We start from the raw sequence: 21,426 nt of genomic DNA on the forward strand, positions 1-21,426 counted from the left end.
GGCGTAATGGAGCCTCGACTGTAGCTCAGCGTCGCTGCATGTAAACATATTGACTGTCTCCGCTGGAGGTGTAAGGGCGAGCGGCTCTGCCTCCCATTCCTCCTCTTATACAGATCGACGGTGGTGTAAAAGGGGCTTGTGCCTGACTCGAATTCAGGATGAGAATCGCTGTTTTTTAATTTTTTTCGGGATTATTTTTCCGTAAGCGAGGTTGGAAGTGTGATTGCGTGACACTCCCCATAGTGAATTCATTCTCCACCACTTTATTTGATTCAGTCAGTGTTTATTCTCAAACATGTTTAACGGGTTATGAACACAAATATGCTCAAGGTTCACAGCTCTACATTCACATCTTTTATAGATAATTTAGCACTGTCAACAGTACTTACAAGATTACAAAAAAGCTACACACAAGACAGAAAAATCTGACAGTATTTGCCACTCAGTCAAGCATGAAAAGAAAATTGCTGCTAAACATATTGGGGAAAAAATAATAAAAAATTCCTGAGTAAAACAGGATGAGAACAGTTCCCTGTTAAGCGATGTATCGTAAAATGAACTGATTATCCTCACAGCAATGCTTTTATAGGCTGATTTCTATACAGTGCTGTGCTGTTTGTTCTGCAGCAGCGGCTGAAGGCAAAAAACCATCAGGGGAAATTCCAGTGAAATATAAAGAGCGGTTGTTACCCTGATGACATGAAAATCAGCTACACACTTATTTCTAAAAGAGCTTTTATTTTCATGGTTTGAGAGTTCACAAAGTTGCAAATAAAGGATTTAAAAGGCCAAAGCTCAGTTTTTTTTATTATTAACAAATCCAGTGAAAGGCCAAACACGGAAAAATACATCATCCTACTAACAAGCACCGACTGTACAGTCTGAGACATTTCTTTGGCCCTTAGAATAACATTTTTATTGACAAAATATCACAACTCAAGGTCCATGTCGTCATTTGTCCCGACGCCTCCAACTGCATTGTTTGGTCCCTATTGACAGTTTGAGTTTCTGAGCGCCTTAAGAATTTGTTCATCCACTTAAAAGTTTGAAGGTCTGTAGTCACTGAGCGAACTGATCTGCTAACGAGGACTGTGTGATCCAGTCGAAAGCTCCAGAACAAGGGAACTGGCGAAATGGAGTGTTTTGTCAACCGCTTTTTTTTTTCACCAAAGTCACAAATTAAGTGCGTAGCTCAGCTCTATTTAGTTTCAAAATCTTTTAAAGACAAAGTAAGGCATTTTGGAAATCAGACTTCTGTCTGGTTAGATGATAGAATTTAATATCAATTAATGATAAATATGAACCACCAGCAGCCAGTTAGCTTAGCACAAAGACTGAAAGCAGAGAGAAACAGCCAGCCTGGATTCATCCAAAGGTCAAACTGGAACTACCACCTCGTGGTCGTTTGCCTCTGCAAACTCTTCAAATTGCAGTTACAGTTTACATCCATGTCTGTGAAAACATGGATGCTTGACACACATCTCACCCCGCAGCACAGAAGATCCATACAGTCAGATTAACGTCATCAATTCTGCATCGGACCAAATGTTTCCCGTCTGATCTTAAATACGATCTTGAGTAATGCCAGAAAAGTGTTTTTGACCTTTTGGACATGTAATTTAATCATTTCATCCCATTAGACATTTGTGTGAAATGTTTTTAATAATTGGGGTACTGATTTATGTTATGACCAAAAACATGCTTTGTGAGGTGTTGGTGACCTCGAACTTTGACCTTCAAGCACCAAAATCTAATCAGTCCAAGTCCAAGTGGATGTTTGTGCCAAATTTCTTAGAAATTCCCTCAAGGTATTCTTGAAATGTTGCGTTCATGAGAATGGGACGGATGCAAGGTCAGAATGACTGATGTATAAAAACCAAAATCTCATCAGATCATCTTTGAGTCCAATTTGATACTTAAAAAAAAATAAAATAGATAAATACATCCAGGCATTCTTGAGATTTTGAGTTCACAAGAACGAGACAGACGCAGTCACACTGACCTTGGTCTTTGACCACCAAAATCTAATCATTTCATTTTTTGCTTAATGGGCTGTTTGTGCCAAATTTAAAGAAGTAGCCTTAAGGCCTTCATGAGGCACCAGTTCACAAGAATAAGACGGATGTGAGGTCACAGTGACCTTTGACCCCAAAATTGTAATAAGTTCATTGTTGAGTCCAAGTGGATGTTTGTGCTAAATTTGAGAAAATTCTCTCAAGGCAGTCTTTTTTCTTTTAAACATATTTTTGGGCTTTTTTTGGCCTTTATTGGAGAGAACAGTAAGTGTAAAAGGGGGAGAGAGATGGCTGGAGCCGCAATCCACAGCGAGGACTCAGCCGCTGTACATGGGGCGCCTGCTCGATCCCCTGAGCCACCGGCGCCCCTCAAGGCGATTTCGAGATATTTGGTTCACAGATGGCCAGCCAGAAAAAAAAATCAGCCTATCAGCACCTTCAAAGGTTGCTTGTTAACACTCTTGTGTTATTGTATTTGTTAAACTCGTATAGAAACTAAAGTGTAAATACTCTGCAGGATTTTTTACAGATCTTTTTTTGGCTAATCTAACAGGCCCCTGGCGGTAGCTTCATATGTATCGTACACAAAAAATGAGTCGTGCTGATATTCTTATCAGTTAGCATATTTCCCAAAATGTCACACTCTTTGAAAAACAGCAAAGCTGCGGCTGAAGTACTCCTTCATTACAGTGGAAACAAGTCTAACGGCTTTACATGACAACACTTGTCAGTAGAATAAATTCATTTTTTTCATTGTATTTGAAATTTGTTGGTAATAAAAAAGATAAAATTATAATGACAGTCTTATCCTTAAAATAAAATAGCAGGTCACATTCCCTCTCCTGAACATAGCGGTATACGGCTGCTAAAGAAAAAAGATTTAAGAAGCCAACTGAAATCCATTAGACAGGGTAAACATGGACAATCTGTTACTTTGTAAACATTTTTAGAGGCAGATTTATGAAATATGACCTTCAAGCTTAATTAAACATAAACAATTAAACATTAACATTTAGCACAGTAATGGCTAATTGGAATTCCTGACTTTTTTTCACCTGGGAAATACTGATTTGGTGTCTCAAAACTACCAAAAATGTATTTTTTGTTCTTTTTTTAACAAAAAAAGTGTATCACAGATGGAACCTGAAGCATTAAAGTAAACAACTCTTCTTTTTCTTTGCACAAAATAATTTTTTGTCATACTCTGCTGTACAACCTTTGGTTTGTAATGTGTTAAAATGCATGATTTTCTCTAATTCTGTGTGGCTGCCGCTTGTTGCTATCACTATTTCTGGGCTACAATGGTTCAGGGGTTTTAGCCACCTGTAAGCACAGCTTTAACTCTTATCTTAAGCTAAATTTGCTGAACTTTCACAGCATTTAACATAATGTGCAAACATGCCTTCTCATTCATTATGTGCACACACAACACAGGCCAGTAGTACCCTGCTTTTAGTTTAGAATTGCACACACCACTTGTACTGGAGAAAGAGTTTACTATCCTGATATCCGTTTGTGAGATAACACATTATGAGACCACTAATTGTTCAACAGATAACACAAGCATGTGTTATCTTCTCAAGTTTTCTTCTCAAGCATGTCTGAAAAAAGTCTTTCAACCCAGAATCAGTCTTTCAGTCCGCGATCTCTTGCACAGTAGACCGTGCTTCCACTTTGGACTTGACTTCAGCGCTGACCATAAAAATGCTGTTGTCGTGGACGCTGTTGGAGATGTGGCATAGGTTAGGGCCGGTGCAGAAACAGTGCATCTGCTTTACCTCCCTTTTGAAGCTCTGGCTGAAGATGTAGTAGATCAAAGGATTGTATACGGTGGAGCTCTTTGCAAACATGCACGGGAGGAGGGTGACTTCAGGTGGGATGGTGCTACTGTCACGGAAAATAGACCATAGGCTTACCATGCCGTAAGGCGCCCAGCAGGCTATGAAGCCTACACTGATGAGCACGGCGATCTGCAATAGAATTGGAGGACGAGGTCAGTAAGATCTCGGAAAAAACAATGCCAATATGTACCTGGCAATATACACTACAGATGTATGAAATCATAGAAACATCAATAAATCCTAGAAATGTCCTAGAATCCTATAAACGTCCTAAAACCCTGGAAATGTCCTAAAATCCTTGAAATGTCCTAAAATCCTAGAAATGTCCTAGAATCCTATAAACGTCCTAAAACCCTGGGAATATCCTAAAATCCTTGAAATGTCCTAAAATCCTTGAAATGTCTTAAAATCCTACAAAAGTCCTAAAATCCTAAAAACATCTCACAATCCTAGGAATGTACTAAAATCCCGAAAATGTCCTAAAATCCTTCAAGCCTCCTAAAATCATAGAAACGTAATAAAATCAGAGAAATGTCCTAAAATCCTAAAAACCTCTTACAATCCTAAAAATGTGTTGAAATCCTAGAAACGTCTTAAAATCCTATAAATGTCCAAAAATCTTGGAAATGTCCGTAAATCCTAGGAATGTCCTAAACCCCTAGAAATCACACACAATCCTAGAAATGTCCTAAAATCCTAAAAACGTCCTAAGATCATTCAGGCATCCTAAAATCATAGAAACGTAATAAAATCAGAGAAATGTCCTAAAAACCTAAAAATCTCTTACAATCCTAGAAATGTGTAATATCCTATAAATGTCCTAAAATCCTAGAAATGTCTTAAAATCCTATAAATGTCCAAAAATCTTGGAAATGTCTGTAAATCCTAGGAATGTCCTAAAATTCTGGAAACGTCTTAAAATCCTTGAAGCGTCCTAAAATCAGAGAAATGTCCTAAAATCTTACCCAATCCTAAAAACGTCCTAAGATCCCAGAAATATCCTGAAATCCTCGAAGCATCCTTAAGTAAGTTAAGATTTTATTATCCTCTATTAACTATTACTGTTATCTATTACTGTCTATTATTATTTTTGTCCGGATGCTTCTGTAGAGCGACTGAATGTTTACGCAGCTGGCCCGAGGTTTTTGTATTTAATGAAACTGAACATCACGCTGCTGGCTTTTCCTGGTCTAAAGCTAAGCGCGGCTTTCCTCTGCTCAAGTGATTTCCAAACAAGGCTGCTTGTTCAGTAACAACAATACCGAAGGATTACTGGTGCACTACTTTGTTACATAAGCGGGAAGTTTGCATTTGCAATATTGAGCAAAATGCTTTTCACAATGCCCAGTTAATTATGCTAACAGACTATTATCCATGTTATCAAGAAGCATTCAGTTCAGTATTGAATACCCTGAAGGACAGATGATGTGTAATGACAGAGCTGTCTCCTTACAAAGAGCGACTCACCACTAACAGCCTCCGATGGAGCTTGATGATATTGGGGACTCGGTTGCTGTTCATAGACGTCTTGTAGGTGAAATAGAGCTTGATGGCGATGCCAAAGTAACAGAAAATGATGATGACAGTAGGCATGAGGAGGTTGAAAGAGAACATGGAGATAACAAATGAAAATCCCTCATGTTTCATTTGTCCCCAGGCGAGAGAGCAGGACAGTCCAAAGGGCTCCGGGCCGTACCGTCCCCAGCCCAGGATGGGGCACAGAGCCCAGATGAGCGCGTACAGCCAGGTCCACATGCACAGCATCTTCACCTTCCTCCAGCCGATCTTCTCATCTGGACAGAGAAAAAGAAAGGTTGGTTGTTTTCTTGTTTCTTCGGTTGTTTAAGCACACTGTGCATTATAGGCAGGTCCGCCCATTAGCTCACCTGGTAGAGCGGGCGGCCCATGTACAGAGACAGTGTCCTCTCTGCAGCGGCTGCAGGTTTGATTCCCACATGCAGCCCTTTGCTGCATGTCACCCTCTCTCTCTCTCCCTTTTATACTTAAGCTGTCCTATACAAAAAAGGCAACGCCAAAAACTAATCTATAAACATTGAGACATTAGCGGAATTTGAGCTGCCATAGTTCCTCCAAAACTGTTTGTTTTATGATGAGACATCAACGTCGTGTCTTTTGTTTTTTGGGCGAGATATCTGCTGCAGTTCCAGCAGCAATTGTGCCACCAAAACCTTTTTTTTAAGAGACATCAGGGTCATTTCAAAGAAGACCACCAAAACTGGTTGTTTTATGTCGAAACGTCTTTGTCATGTCCAGGAGTGAATTTTCAACCAGACATCAGAGGAATTTATGCAGCAATTTTGCCACAAAAACGGGTTGTTTTTTAGGGGGACACTGGTGTCATTTCCACCAGCTATTGTGCCACCAAAAGTGGTTGATTTCTAGACAGACATTGGCAGCTTTTTAGTGGCAACTGTGTCACCAAAACTGGCTTTTTTTTGGCAACATTTCCAGCAGCTATTGTGCAACCAAAACTGGGCGTTTTACGTCGAGACATCTTTGTCACGTCCAATGATTGTGCCACCATAAACGGTTGTTTTTTAGTGAGACGTCGGCTACATTTCCAGCTGAGATAGAGCCACCTAATTGTTTTGTTGTTTTTTTTCTTCAAAACCTTTTGTTTTTAGCAGATATCTGGACATTGCCAGCTGTGATTGTGAGACAAAGTCAGGTATTTTAAGTCAAAACATGATATTTACCTAACCATAACTAAATGCTTTTTGTGCCTAAACATAAGCACATGTTGACCAGAGCGTTTTTGAAATGCAAAGTTTCAACAAATACGCTTCATAATAACACACGCATTACATATCTGTGATTTGCAGAAACATACACTGCTGACAATTATTCTGGTGATTAGATTGTGTAAGGTTATAAGGAGCAGATTACTGTTAAAAAGACAAATATGAAACAACTTCTCAGTAAGATCCTCTAAATTTAATATAAAAAAGTCCATTTAAATTCTGATCTTCAGCAGTCTCTAACAAAATCCTCTACATGCTTTAGTGATCTGTCAGATGGCACAAAAGGAGGACACGAGATGCTTTTCCAATAAATGCCTCACTTTATTTTTTATTTTCAATTGTTTTTATTTTAATATTAGTATCTTGAAGCCAATATTTATTATATGAGGACAAAATATCCACATGGTCTTCCTGGGTTTTGTAATTTGGGATCTCTGTCTCCTCCCTTGAGACTGAAGCTGATGTGGACTTGGTCTTATGCTCTCTGTGTTTTAGTTCTTGTATACTAATCATACCTACAGCAGTGTACATCAGACGTGTCTCATAATGTCAGCCAAATTTGGGATGTTTGTGTAAGCCAGCCCATCTGGCGTTTTTTGTATGTTTGTGTACATTTGTAGTATTACTCACTAACAGTACACCCACATTCATATGCACATGTCTGCATAAACAGATTGCATGCGTATGCGTAGGTTTACTGCGTACTTTTGTGTTGTATATTTGTTCAGACACCTCCTCCTACCTTCCACCTGACAGTTCAAAGCTGTTTTGGAAAGAGTCGCGGTCTGGAAATTGTGCTGATGACAGGTTTTTATCTGAAAAATTGACTTTTTTCAGACCTTTTGGCTAGATCTAATTTCTTTGCATCTCAAGACATTTGCAAATGTGTGGGCCTTTTTCCCCTTTATGATGAGACTGTTCAACTTGACTAAACCCACCTGGCACCAGGTCTTTGTAGGCGTGGAGTCAAGTGCCTAATCTTTCCACACGGTTAGCTACCATGTCTCCAGCATGCACTGTCAAAACAGTCTGTTTATGTCAGCCACAGAGCTGCCATCATGTGTGTCAGTGTGAAAAAGGTTAGCTGTCAGTAAAGTGTGTTGTGATACATGATCCAGTATCAGGGGATGAAGTTAATGAGAGAGCCTGGCTGGAAAAATATCTGAATTGTAAGTTTACAACAAATTGTGACCACCTGAGGCATCCTAACAATGTGATGTTGCTTGTTAGATGGAAAAATTACAACCAAACTCATGTAGCAGGTAATGCAAAACCATAACCAGCCAAAATTTATGTTAGAAACTAAGTTAACCTGCTGCCTGCCATAGCTGTGTGTTCATCAATCAGCTCTCAGCAGTAAAGTGAGTAAGTGCATTTACTAAAATGTCAAGCTACTACTTTAAAGGTAGGGCTGGGCGATATGGGAAAAAAGTCTTCACAATATTTTTTTTCATATCAGTCGATATCAATATATATCACGATATAGTCAAGTCAAGTCAAGTCAGTTTTATTTATATAGCCCATTATCACAAAACAAGGTTTGCCTCAGAGGGCTTTACAGTGTACGACATCCCTCTGCCCTTAGACCCTCACATCACCCAAGGAAAAACTCCCCAAAAAGAACCCCTGTAACGGGGAAAAAAAAAGAGGAAGAAACCTCAGGAAGAGCGGTAGAGGATAGTGAGGGATCCCTCTTCCAGGACGGACAGACGAGCAATAGATGCCGTAAATAGCAAGTGAAATACAATCATAGCAAAAAAGGAAAGAGAAAGAGAGAGGGGGAGAGGGGGGGGGGCACAGAACAATAGAAACAGATGCATGTCAAATTACAATAATGGTAGGTGTGAAATTAGTAATTGCTCTCTATGATGATGTTGATAGAGATGATAACAGTCTCATGCATATGTGAAAGGGAGTTGTCCAAAGGCAAGATCACAGCATCGGCGCAACCAGGACCAGACCATGATCAGGGCGAGCGGGGGGCACAGAATCAGTACAGCCACAGCACGAGCACAACCAAAGGCAGGGTCGCAGCATCAGCACATACATCAAATCACTATTTCTGTAAAGCTTAAAGGTTCCCTTTTACTCCGAAGTGAGATATGAGGATATCATAAGATTAATTTTGGTTTAAATATTTATTTTCTGTCACACATTGAACATGACAAATATACTGGAGGACCTATACCCCAGCAAAGATCCGAACCTCATACCTAAAATCAATATTGTGATAAATTGAACATTTTACCATTTTCTTTGATAACGATTAAAGAACGATTATTTTGCTCTTTTTTTGTGGTTTGTTTTTTGCCCTCATAGTTCACTGACAGTTTCATTTGACCATGGTGTGTTGGAGTGTAAGCTGGCTTTCGGACATGTCACTCTGGCGGCATTAAATTACCGCCAGAGTTTGTTGGTCAGGTGCACCGCAGTGTATTAGGGTCGTTGTAGGTTTTCTACTTCTTGAGCGAAAGTAAATGACTAAGCCCTTTTTTCTCAGTTTTCTCTTGTCACGCAGCACCAATTTCAAAAGTGTTTTCATCTCTCTGCAGCTAATACAGCTACTATTATGTTTACAGCAGTGAAATACTTCTTTTAACAGAATTATACAAGACAAAAACATCTTTGGACGAGGCTAAACTAAGTCGCCCAGAATCGCAGATGGCGTGTCATTAGGTGACAGAGCAGCAGTCTGAGTCCACCTTTTCTCTAACAAGCAGCTTTATGGTCACTGCTGCTGCGCTCAGGCTTCCTGTTATCAATCTGATCCTACAATCAGTCTGACATGTTTTCATTTCTCCTGTCATATGGTCCGGTAAAAATATTTCCCTCTGAGAACATGTAGGCCTAACAACGTGTCCTAAGAGCAAGCGAGCGCCTCTCTGTCCACACTGAACCCAGTACATGTGCACTTCTGTAACGTCAGGTAAACAAACCACTCTTCCAGTCAGCTGTGCGCTCATGTAAACTGACTATCTTAAAAAAGGCAAGCAACTGTAACTAATTTATGTTCATTTCATAACTAATTGTGACGTTTACTTACAATTTAGTTACATTTGCTTAATTTTGTGAACTTTTATCTTAAAAATAAATTTGAATTTAAATAAGTCAGTCTTACTAAGTTTATATCTGTGTTCTGCTGGTTGCAAACTTATATTTGTATATTTCTCAAACATGTTAACAAGAAAGAACAAAATCCGCTTTGACATGATCAAGTTTATCAGACTGAAGTTGCTAACACTTAAAAAGAACGAGGTAATTTTTGTTGTCAGTTTTATGTTGCAACACCTTCTCCAAATGTGACACATACGGCTAACACTTTGTTTCCATGAGTGCAAAGCTGTTTGGTGGAGTGGTTTGTTTACGTGACGTTACTGGAGTTCATATGTAACGGATTCAGTGCGGATGGACAGACGCTTGCTTGTTACAACACGGTGTCAGGCCTCCATATTCTCAGAGGGAAATACATTTTTACCTGATATAAAGTAAACCTAACTTGAGATTATTAGTTTTATTTACCTTACTTTTTCATGGAAATCAGTTTCCAAGAATATTTAAAGTAAGATCAACTTGTCAGTTGTCTTTATACCCTCGTACTTTATGAGCAGAAAACTCGTTATATATTTTGATAATTACTGGAAATGACATGCAGCAGCGCCAACAGCAAGCTTTTAACAGTGGTCATTACTAGAAACTTGCAGCTCTGGTTTCGTTTATGGGTCGGTTTTGGGTCACTGATTGTTTACGTTTGGCGGGGCAGGTTGTGGCGGGTTTTAAAAATCCCTGACCTGCGCATCATTACCACCACAGGCCCTTGAAATGCTGCTCAAACAGTAACACAGCGGTAAATAACAAAGAATTAGTCTGATTAATAAATAAGAAATTAAAAGAAATATTATCGTTTTAATCGATAAGTAGAAGCAGCCAATTGTGGTCTTGCATGTTAGGTATATTTGTTATTTTTCCTTGTTGAAGTGCAGCTGTTTAAACTTTTGAAAAATTTGCTGTTTTTACTTGATGGTTTTTACATGATACCGGCAGGCATCAGGTTTGGCGCAGCAGATTAAACTTTAAGCACCAAAAGGTTTCACAACTCCTGCTTCAATCATCCTCACAAAAAAAATCACCCCTTGACTAATTTTCTAATTGTCGCATTGTCTGTTGGTCTTGGAGCACAGAACATAAGGTTCACAGAGGGAAGAAGTCGCTGCATTAAACTGGCATCATGAATATGATCCATAAATGATAAAACTTTAAAAAAAACAGGTCGTATTTAATCAGTTTTCGAGCCCTGAATTACTCACGGGGTGACTGCAGATTGAGGGACACAATGAAGCGCACTATGGCCAGGATGGTCAGGTTCATGATGCTGGCGACGCCGAAGAGGAACCCGACCAGGCCGTAAAAGACACACGTAACATCCCCCCCGATCCAGCGGTGGCTCCAGGCAGAGGCCACGGCCAGGGGGTACATGGTGACAGCTGCTCCCAAATCTGTCACCGCCAGGTTCACGCTCAGCAGCTCCGGGGGTTTCATACTTGACGACCTTTTGACTGCCATGATAAGTACGAGCATGTTTCCCACGATGGAGAGAACAGCTGCAACGGACAGGAAGAGGAAACAGAGACATTACAAAATAAGTAAATTTAGTAAATAATGATGCTCAGGTCAATTCTCAAAATTCCCAATTTAGGCGTACCTCTGCTTTTATTTTTTTTGACAAATTCCCAAACTCAAAATAACACAGAGCCAGGATCCGTTACACTTCTACTCGCTTAAATCGAGTGAGTTAGAGGGGGTTTCCTCTGTTTTTCCCAGGACATTTTTAACATCATTCCCCCTGAGAGACAGGCTGCTGACATGCCAGGGGCGAGTGACACAGCATGTTTAGGACATAAGTTATCCCCCACGCCCCCTTCCCCCTCAGGCCTCTGTTTGTTTTGGACGCTCCTCGACGTGATGCGTCCAAGCATGTGATCCTGACAGACTGGCCAAACAAAGTGATGAAGTAAAACAGGGAGAGATCAGTCGTGTGTGTGATGTATGTGAGGGGGAGTGAAAGTGTCAAACAAACACAGGATGGAGGTTGACTGAGAGTCAAGAGAGAGAGAGCGACCTCTCCGTTTTTTTATCGCGCAGAAGCCCCAGAACAGATGTTTGAGGTTTGGCGAAAGACCCTCAACTGCAACTACTATCAGCCTGCAAAACAGAGGCCCATGGCTCAGCCCACGAACTACGAAACAGACAGTAATAAAAACCTTTCAGTGGTGCAGTCGATCAGGAGTCTGGTAAAAGGCTGACGCTACTGTTATGTCGGGATGGGGATCATTTTTATTGACACTGATACCATTATCGAGACTCCTCAACGATCCAAGTCCTCATCGATACAACTGCTGATACTTTTCTGTTATTTGGTAGAAAGATGGGGCAACAATCGTTTTTAACAGAACTGGTCTTACTGTCACTTTCAGTCCTGTTTTTAGTGAGTAGGGAATAAATTATTGTATTTTAATGTAAATAATTACTTTGAATTAAGGTATTTGTATTAAGGTGATTAGAGCTCATGACAGGATGTTAAAAACAGGTAATTCCATCTCTACTATACATTTATATTGTTGGGGAGAGCGAATTTCACACTAAACACTAAATTCGATTTTTCTTGATGTTACATTTAGGGCTGGGGCGTTGTGTCAACATTATCGACGTAATCGACATAATCGATTACATAAATATGTCGATTCACGTAATGTGCGTCGATGCGTCGCACTGTTTCACACAGCGCACGTCATGAGAGCGTGAGCAGCGCTGATTGTGTTGTTTTTTTTTCGCTGCTCATGTTATCAAATAAGAGCGTGCACACTGCCCCCCTGAGCAGCGCCTGTCAGGTGCGTCTGAGCTGCGTCTCAGCTGCAGCACATCTACAGAAATGGTTGCTCGCCGTTTTTTTACACGTGACGCTCTCGTTTGTTGACTCTATACCACTTTATACTGCAGTTTAAAGTCTCTCTCTGTCACAGAGATTAGGAATTACAAATATGTTTGTTTTACCTCAACTTCCTTGCTTCCCTTTCAAAACAAAAGTTACCTGACTGTGTCTCTGTGGACAGAATTCCATCAGTTGCTGATACAGTGAATTTTATTTTGAAACATTTATAGGATCCCCATCTCTACTGCTATGAGGGAGTACGTCTGTCCAAACTACCCCACACTGGAAGGTTATGGTTGTGTTTAGAAAAGAGAGCGCCGGCCCTGGTGTGTGACTCAGAAGATGAAGACAGCACAGAGGGAACTGAGTGCCCCTCTTACGTCTTTAAAATTTTATAGGTACTTTCATCATCTCAGCCCACACGGCTATCAGTAATGGAGCACATCCCTGGGGACTCACACCTCCACCTGATGTCACTGAACATCTGCTGCCGCATTATCTTTCTCTGCTGGTCACACCGGCACAGTCAAGGCCGCACGACATTTTTCATATTGGACTTGACTTCCAACACTGTATATATTTTCCACTTATCTCACCCAGAGCAATAAGCCAACTGGGGTTTGATGTACTGCATGAGTTCATAACTGCCAATACTTTTCTGACACCTCATAAACTCATAAGTCAGTTTTCAGAGTTCAGTTTTCCTGCACAGATTCACAGGGCTGCACCCAACTGGAATTATACCAGTCAAATCAGATTTGGCTGTTCACTATGAATATTCAAACTTTTCTTTTTTTCCCACATAAAGTTTTAAAGTTTGAAAAGGGCTCAGTGGGATCTAAAAATAAACAAGCCAACTGCTTGCTGTCATACTTTGTTCTCTGTTATCTATAACATATTTTCCAATTTATTGTCTGTGGAGCAGCTCCAATTTGAATTTTAGCACTCATCTTTTTGGATTTGGGAGATAGTTCTTCAATTTTACCTGTATTTTTGGACTGTAAGAATAACATGGGTGTAGTTCCCATTTAAAAATCCCTCTCGCCTAACCTGAGCTCTAACAATATATTCATGGATATCAAATGGTGGAGTACATGAAACACAAGTGTCAGAACACTGAATCTTCACCTGCCGTAGCTGGAGGCGTTTCACCCCTAATAAGAGCCGGCCTGTCGCGCTCACTCTCTGTTGCCTTGATCCAAGGTGAAACAGTTGGTTTTGTGAGGTGATTAATAATTTCCGAGCACCTTGAACTCTACAGTGCCGTTTTGTTCCCGACTCTTGCTGACAGGGTCATTTATCTTTCAGGTGAAAGTGTGAAAGAGGACGGTAATTCTAGATTCACCCCGGAGAGCTTGTAGGCCAACTGACAATTAAACAGACTTTTAACGTCATTAGCGCCACATTTACACCGCTTACTTGAAAGCTGCATAATTATATGTGATATAATAATTAGCAGGTACAACTAAAGTTTGAATTCAGTTTAACTCATTTAGTTTTTAACCTCCTACCTGCCTTCCGTAAACTACCTTTGACCTGTCAGCTGTGAGTCTACAGAAGGACAAAAACCCAGTGATCCCATCAACTTCCAGGTCACTGATAATCAATTTCATGCCAGTGCGGCCAAGCCCATAGCTCTAACCACTCACTGGACAGAATAAAAAACAATCAATGGAGACACTTCAAGTGATGGAGACACTTGGGTCTTAGACAGCTCACTGAGGAGCCTACAGCGGTGCAGAATTAAAAAAAAAGCCCATGTTGTATGCAGTCATTAGGTGAAATTTAATTAATTCACAATTAGTGACTCAAAAAATTAATGCTGCTATTTGTTTCCTAAACACCAAACCTAATTAATACCAGGAAATCTAATTTCTTACTAGTTTTAATTTACAAACAATCTAGTTTGAAATTGTGTGCTCCTCCTGGACAGACAGGAAGGCAGACGCACACTCAGTATATTTACATGATGTTAGAAAAAGTGGAATTATTGTGTGAGTATATTAAGACTTTTTATAGCAATGAAATTACGGGAGCAAATTAAATTGTGAAAAAATAGTTGCAATAGACACTGCGCTGTTAAACGGTCCCAACATTTCCCACTGAAATGGCTCAATTATGCCGTAAAACTGATTAATAATCATCGGGTAACGTTAGCCATGTGATGCTAACAGTTATCCCTGTCACTGTGTGCGTGACTGTCACAGGGACAGCAGTAGTCTCGGGATGAGGCGCTGAGTGAATCAATATGCTGTGTACAGCTTCACCGTGACATGCAGGGTTCCCATGGTCATGAAATTCCTGGAAAAGTTTTGAAATTAGAAAAACTGTTTTCCAGGCCTGGTAATGGTTTGGAATTGGAAGTTTTGATTGTACATTGTTGTAGCTGTTGTTTAAAATATGTTCATAAAAATCCCCCAAACATGGCTAACTTTAAGCAAAATACGTTCCATGTATTACTGATTTAAAATCTAGTGCGGCGCAGTGGGGCCATTGAAATGTCACTAGCATCATGTGAAACACATAGACCAGACCAGCATGGCGTCACTGCCCAGGCCACACCCCCTTTTGGAGCGAAAGAAACACACTTTTTGGTGGTCTGTTAGCATATGCAGCGAGTGGGCGGCAGGAATATCTAACGAACGAGTTAAGTTGGCAGGAACTAACATTTTATTTTTAGGCAAATACCTGAGAAGTGTGTGTTAAACAATGTGTGGCTTCATCTATACAGGATATTTTTAGCTACTTATATAAAGTCATGGATGAGGTAAAATATTAAAATAGAAATGTAATGGAGAAGTTTTGAAAATCCATTGGCAGAAATTGGTGTTGAACCCTGGAATTGAGATTTCACCCTTTTTAAATGGTCAAATTTTTGGTAAAGTTGCTGTGATTGGACAAAATTACGAGGTCTCGCAGAAATCTTGGGGAGTGGCTCAATTTGCATTAATTGCTCCGATTGCAGCATCCTGGAGGGAATGCTTAAAGGGGCTTAAAAGTCGCCAGATCTGGTAAGAAAGTCAAGAGTGCAATAGAGAAGCCCAATAATGAGTCCCAAAACCTGGAAACAAATTAGCATTTCGCACCTCTGGTTCCCTCTTCTCAAAGTCAATGGTTTTTTAAAATTTTCTTTTCTTTTTCTAAGAAGCCTGAAATAAGTTCTGTGGTTAACACAAGGTTAACTTTTACGTTTTGTTCTACAACATAAATACGTGAGTAAATACCCCTGCTGCAAACTTTAAAGCTTTTATGTGTCTTTGGCAAAAAGAGACAACAGAACGTCATCACGCCAAACAGCGTCGAACAGGGCTTTGCAGCCTTGCAGCGATGGCGACGCGACCATAGTGTAGATCATTTATAGCCTAACGTTAGCATTTTACCTCTGGCAGTTGCATTTAGGCTTCAAAAATCCTGAAACTGGTGTTCATTTGTGTAGGTTATCTTACTGAACGAAAAGTGTGCGTATCATAAACGTGTTTTTACCACAGAGCTGATTTTCTGCAGTGAAATCAGCTGGAAAATATAACGTTATCTTTCAGGTTGGCCAAAAGAAAAATGTCATCCCTGAGGTACTCTATTACGGAAACGCTGACCAATCAGAGCAGCCTGGGCTTCATCAGGACGGGAGATAGGTGCTAAAGCTGCGTGTTTGAGACAGAGGAAGAATACAGATATTCAGGCAGAGAGTGTGAGAAAAACAGCGTTTTCTAAACTTTAAAGCATGTAAACATGTTCTTGTAGAAACCCCAAATACAAGCACTAACCTAAAAATGAGCTTGATTGGTCCCTTTTCACCAAACCACAGATCGTCGTAGTGTGAGTAATGTACAGTGTTTGGGTTTAAAGACGGAGCGAATGCTTTGTGAAGCTGTGATAAAATGTTAATTTTGTGTTGTAAAATCTGAAGATGGATAGACGAGAAGGTCAAATGAGGATGCTTTCTGTATCCTAAAGCTTACATGGTTCAATAATGGTCAAATGGTAAAATATTGAGTGAGGAGGGATGACTTGGGAGATGGGTTGAGTGCAGGGAGCAGAGGGGGAAGGGTGGCGAGTGAAGGATGAGGGATTTACAGGATTTTCTTAACCTGACTCCTCTGCTGAAAGCAATCTTTTCTCATAAATTAAAATGAATCCATAGAAATATATCAATGTTTTGATTTGATTTGACTTGGGATTTTTTTTCGAACATGTAAATAAGAAGGTAGAGAAATTATTGTACAAATTAGTGAACAGAAGAGAGAAAAAAAGTAATATTTAAAGACGATGAAAAACCTAAAGCAAAAGAAATTGTCTAGCGCTTGATGACTTGGTTTAGATATTCGAATGTCCTAATTAAACACATATGCATGTACCCAAATATCCAAAATCAAGTTTCAACAAATTCATATTATCATTGTGAAAATCGTGTTTTTCTATGTTATTTTAAACTAGTTTATGTTTGGACATTGTTTGGGCTTCACATTAAAACTGTTCCATAACTTCACTCTACAGATTGATATAAAAAAAAATAATTAAAATTAATTAAATCAAAATAAAATGAATTATTAAATTGAATTTAAAGTAGTAAATTTAATTATTAAAAAAAAAAAACAAACATTATTTGTGCCATTTGAAATTCTACAAGATCTAAAAAATTGTATGAATTTTGAGCCCGAAAGATTAATGACTTGTGTGATCCAGATATGCGACATTGTGAATGGTCCATGTTTGTGTGTTAGTGTTAACTTACTGAGCAGCAGTGAATGTGGAGAGATTATTTATATGTTCAAGCAATGATCACATGATGGAAAGACTCTGACGGGCAATTATTCTCCACAGTGTCACATCTGCTTTTGTGTCTGATCCCCGTGGGACCTCGACGTCATTCAGAATCAGTCCGTGTGGACGCGTTAATAACACGAGCAGGCTGGCTTTCCATCAAACTCATTCATTTATTTCTTTATTCATTCATCTGTTCAGTCTGCAGTAGCTGGCTGTACTGTCTTACTGTGACTCACGCTTCCACACAGGGTCCCATCATTGCCTGCACAAGTCACGGATGCAGACACAGTGTGTAATATCAGACCTAAGGGACTGTATGCAAATTATTAGGGGTTAGAGTTCAGAAAAAGAAAAGGGTCTTGCTAGTTTTCTTTTAGCTGAAGGGGTGGTAGTGTGACTTTTTTGGGAGAGCAGGGGAGCATCCGTCATTTGTTTGCCGTCCTAAATGTATATTTTATTATGTATTATTTAGCAATATAATATAGTATGGCATAATATAGTTATATATAGTTATAGTTGTAATATAGTTGAAAAAATAGTATCAAAAAGCAAAAAGACAACTCTTGCTTGTTCTCCTTGATCCATGAAGCTGAACTGTTTTATTGACATTGATATGAGAAGTTTATTTAGAACTTAAGGTTCAAATAGGTGTAAACTATTTAAAAGTTTTACAAATTTTACACTATTTTACTACAGTCCAGTTACCTGAAGGAAATGTTGGCATTGTACTTTTCTGCAACAGCTGTGTTTCCAACGGCTCTTTAGCCGCTGAATGTGAATCTTCGCTGTTTTTCCATCAGGCATAGCGCCACAAAAAGTGTTTGTTATTTATAGTGTAATCGCTGCATTTTCTGCCACGAGCGTGCCTAGAAAAGCTGTTGTTTTTTTACATAGACAGCACTGCACTCCCTCCTGAGATTGTACCAAGAGCTGTGTTTCCTGCTGAGAAATTATCCACAAAAACAAAAAAACAGTTGTTTTACCAGGACATCACTGTGCTTTCTGCCGGAAATTTGCATTTAAAGACAATGTTTTTAGGGGGTGCCAAGAAAATTACATAAATTGCCAAAAATTAGTTAAATTAGTTTAATAGAGGGGAGGATTATCAGAAAATTATTCAAAAATAGGGAAAAATGTCTGAAAACCTATATTTATAATTAGATTAATTTTCTGTTTAAAATTATGTTACAGAAAAAAATATGTCAAAATCTATGAAATAAAATGTTTTATATATATATGTATATATATTCAGCACTTTTAGGTAATTTTTCTTTTGTTTTCGGGTAATTTTCTTGTATCTTTTCAAAAAATGTTTTACTTAATTTTGGGCCATGTCTTGTTAATTTGCTCTTTGTCTTCTCCATATGTTTTTTGAAAAAAATCAAAAACAATTTCCTCATTTATCAAAGGGTTAACATATGTCATAAAGTAATGCTTGTGTTTGTAGTTTTAAGTCTGTTGACTTTTATAATTGCAGATGATTTATTTCAAAAATGCACACAGACAGACTCCGCCACATAACAGTGAACAACAAAGAAATGAGCTGCAGATGTGAGAGTTTCTGCACCAGCTCCTCCAAACAAATCACTTCAAAGTATATCTTATGATCTTATGATGGATTTTGTGTGTGTGTGTGTGTGTGTGTGTGTGTGTGTGTGTGTGTGTGTGTGTGTGTGCGTGTGTGTGTTTCCCTGTGGATACTCGATCAGGGTCAGCTATTTGTGTTTTTTCGGCAAATTTACACTCAATGTGTTTCTCCAAAGCCACTATCATCCATCTTTCATTACACTCTGCAAATCTATCAGTCTGCCTCTGGTTATTGTGTAGATTTACTGCCTTATAATGAAGACACGCACAGTGTGATACAGAAAGAGGGTATATGTCACCGCAAATCTGTCTCTAATCCTCGCTGATTGCTACCGCTGCTAGATCTTAGTAGATGAGAGCACACCTGTCAGGAGAATGTGAGCATTTGTGAGCTCCAGGGGACGTATTGTCCTACATTTTCAGAAATGGTTTTACTGTCGGATATATGAAATTAAAATAAACGTTACATATGCACATAAAGTTTTACAGGTAAAGTAATTCACAGTGTTAAAGCACCCAGCTGTGAGTGTGCAGTGAGTGAATAATTGGACTAATGGTTCACCAATTTCCCTTCTTTGTAGTCCACATGAAGGGTCTTATTGTATCTTTAACCACACGTATTAACTAAATTACAGCACTATATATACATACTGCATAAGGCCAAATTATGTAGTATAACAGGATATGTATTCTATAGGGTTTAAAGCTGCACTTCTACAGGCAGACGTATTTGTTTTTGTCATTTCTGAGGATATGAGAATTCAAATGTCTGATGACAAAGACATTCATAGGCCATATATTCACAGATATATACACGTTAACATATTGGCAAGAAAACTGCCAACCCAGTCGCCAGAATAAGATGGGTTTTTTTTGTTTGGTTTTGTTTGTATGTTTCATACATGTGATTTAGTTGATGAATATGCGCAGGGTCTGTCATTAGCAGGTGGGGGGATGTAGGTGGCTTCACACCAAGGTGAGGTGGCTGCCCAGCAGCAGACAGCAGCAGACCTCTGTTAGAGAACTGGAAAAATGGCTCAGTCCGCTCCTGCAGCGGGATTCGCCTTTAAATGCAGCAGGAGACAAGTGAGTGACTGTTTATGCAAGTGGAGCGCCAGAATAAAATAGCACAAAAAAGAGGAAAATTGTGGTTATGAAAAGGGAATAAATGAGAAAGATAGCAAAAAAAAAGAAAAGTTGTGTGACATAGGTACTGATCAGGAAGGCCAGGGGGGAAAACGCGATAAAAACGAGCGACTTCTCTGAGTTTACCATCTTTTACGCGTAAAGTTTATGTCAGCCCTCTTGTAGTTTAATGTGCGTAAAATGGAAACTAGCGCTTTTTTTGTTTCTGTTTTCTAGTCTAATCTATAAAACTGTTCATTTCACTCACATGTAACTAATATAACGAGCCGTGATACAAAGCCTCTGAGCGCATCTTATATCACTCACTCACAAGCGCGGCTTCTAACTTACCTACAACCAGCAGGTAGCAACCTGTGCCGATGTCCACCGCCGGCGATAACGTGGAGGTGTAGATATCCATTAGAACTGTGATCAGTACAGAAACGAATAAAAAAAAAAAACAGATTTAAAGTGATTGGAGATCAGAAAGTGCCGCTGTTGATGCGTCCCGGCATCAGATCCATCTGTCCTCAAGTGAGGAGCTGAGACACAACAGGAGGTCCGCGCCGCGCACTGCTGTGTCCTCAGCTGGTGTCCTCTGCTGCGCTGAAGCCTGTAGCTTGTGTAAGGTGTGTTTCCGAGGACATAACGTCTGAGGGAAGGGCTACCATCCAGCGTCTCCTCCGGCTGCTGTGGGACTGCAGGCAGCAGTTATTTAAGTGAGGGAAAGAGAGGAGGCTCTAAATGAGCGAGTCACCATTTCATCACCTACATATTTAACACATAACATGAGAGGAGAACATGAAAGGCAGCCTTTGATTAAAGAGTTAATTCTTTCAACATACTTTGGGCTTATGCTGCTGCTACACTGTAAAACTTGACAAGTTCATTTTACTGTAAAAAAAAAAAAAATCTAGAAAACTGGCTGCTTTAAAAAAGTGTCTGAATGAACTTTCTATCGACTTATTAGTTTAAGATTTTAAAATGTAGTTATATTTGCGTAACCTTCAGGGATTGTTTGGTTTTATGGCATTTTTGGCATTATTTGAGTCTATTAAGCCACTGAAGGACAGGTCATGTTTTTGGTAGTTTAGTGGGGAGAAAAATCCCTCCTTGGTGGCAAACTAACTAATCTACTGGCTTTTAACCCTTTGACACCTGGACCATCATCAGTGTTTTTTTTCGTGCTGCATGTAGAAGCCTTTCACAAGCAATTTAACCTCTGAAACCTGTGAAAATTGTTAGATTTCTTTAAAAAAAAAACAACCCCAAAACAATAAGCAACTTGGTAAGAAATATCCCACAAACTGCAAAAAAAAAGCACAAGGTGACGTAGAATAAAAATAATGAGAGAAAAATGTCCAGAAAACTTTATTGATTTTATATTTCCAGTAATTTTTTCTTGT

The 21,426-nt window shown here is 39.4% G+C and overlaps 1 protein-coding gene across 1 annotated transcript; it reads right to left on the minus strand.

Moving 5' to 3' along the window:
• Positions 1-272: 272 nt before the first annotated feature.
• On the minus strand, positions 273-20,694 carry opn8b (opsin 8, group member b). Its single transcript, XM_042503019.2, has 4 exons — positions 20,372-20,694; positions 10,923-11,216; positions 5,324-5,649; positions 273-3,985 (listed from the first exon to the last, which is right to left on the minus strand). Exons 1-4 carry the CDS (start codon positions 20,439-20,441, stop codon positions 3,650-3,652), a joined length of 1,026 nt encoding a protein of 341 aa, XP_042358953.1. The 5' UTR covers positions 20,442-20,694; the 3' UTR covers positions 273-3,649.
• Positions 20,695-21,426: the final 732 nt, after the last annotated feature.

Source organism: Plectropomus leopardus, chromosome 16, assembly GCF_026936395.1.
Source record: "Plectropomus leopardus strain MGB_pleo_1.0 chromosome 16, ASM2693639v1, whole genome shotgun sequence".
NCBI lineage: Eukaryota > Metazoa > Chordata > Actinopteri > Perciformes > Serranidae > Plectropomus > Plectropomus leopardus.

Coding starts and splice junctions, on each gene's coding strand:
- opn8b (XM_042503019.2), bottom strand. CDS start 20,441: ATGGATATCTACACCTCCACGTTATCGCCGGCGGTGGACATCGGCACA. Junction 5,650..10,922: donor CCTCAATCTGCAGTCACCCC/GTGAGTAATTCA, acceptor TTCTCTGTCCAG/ATGAGAAGATCGGCTGGAGG. Junction 3,986..5,323: donor TCCATCGGAGGCTGTTAGTG/GTGAGTCGCTCT, acceptor ATTCTATTGCAG/ATCGCCGTGCTCATCAGTGT.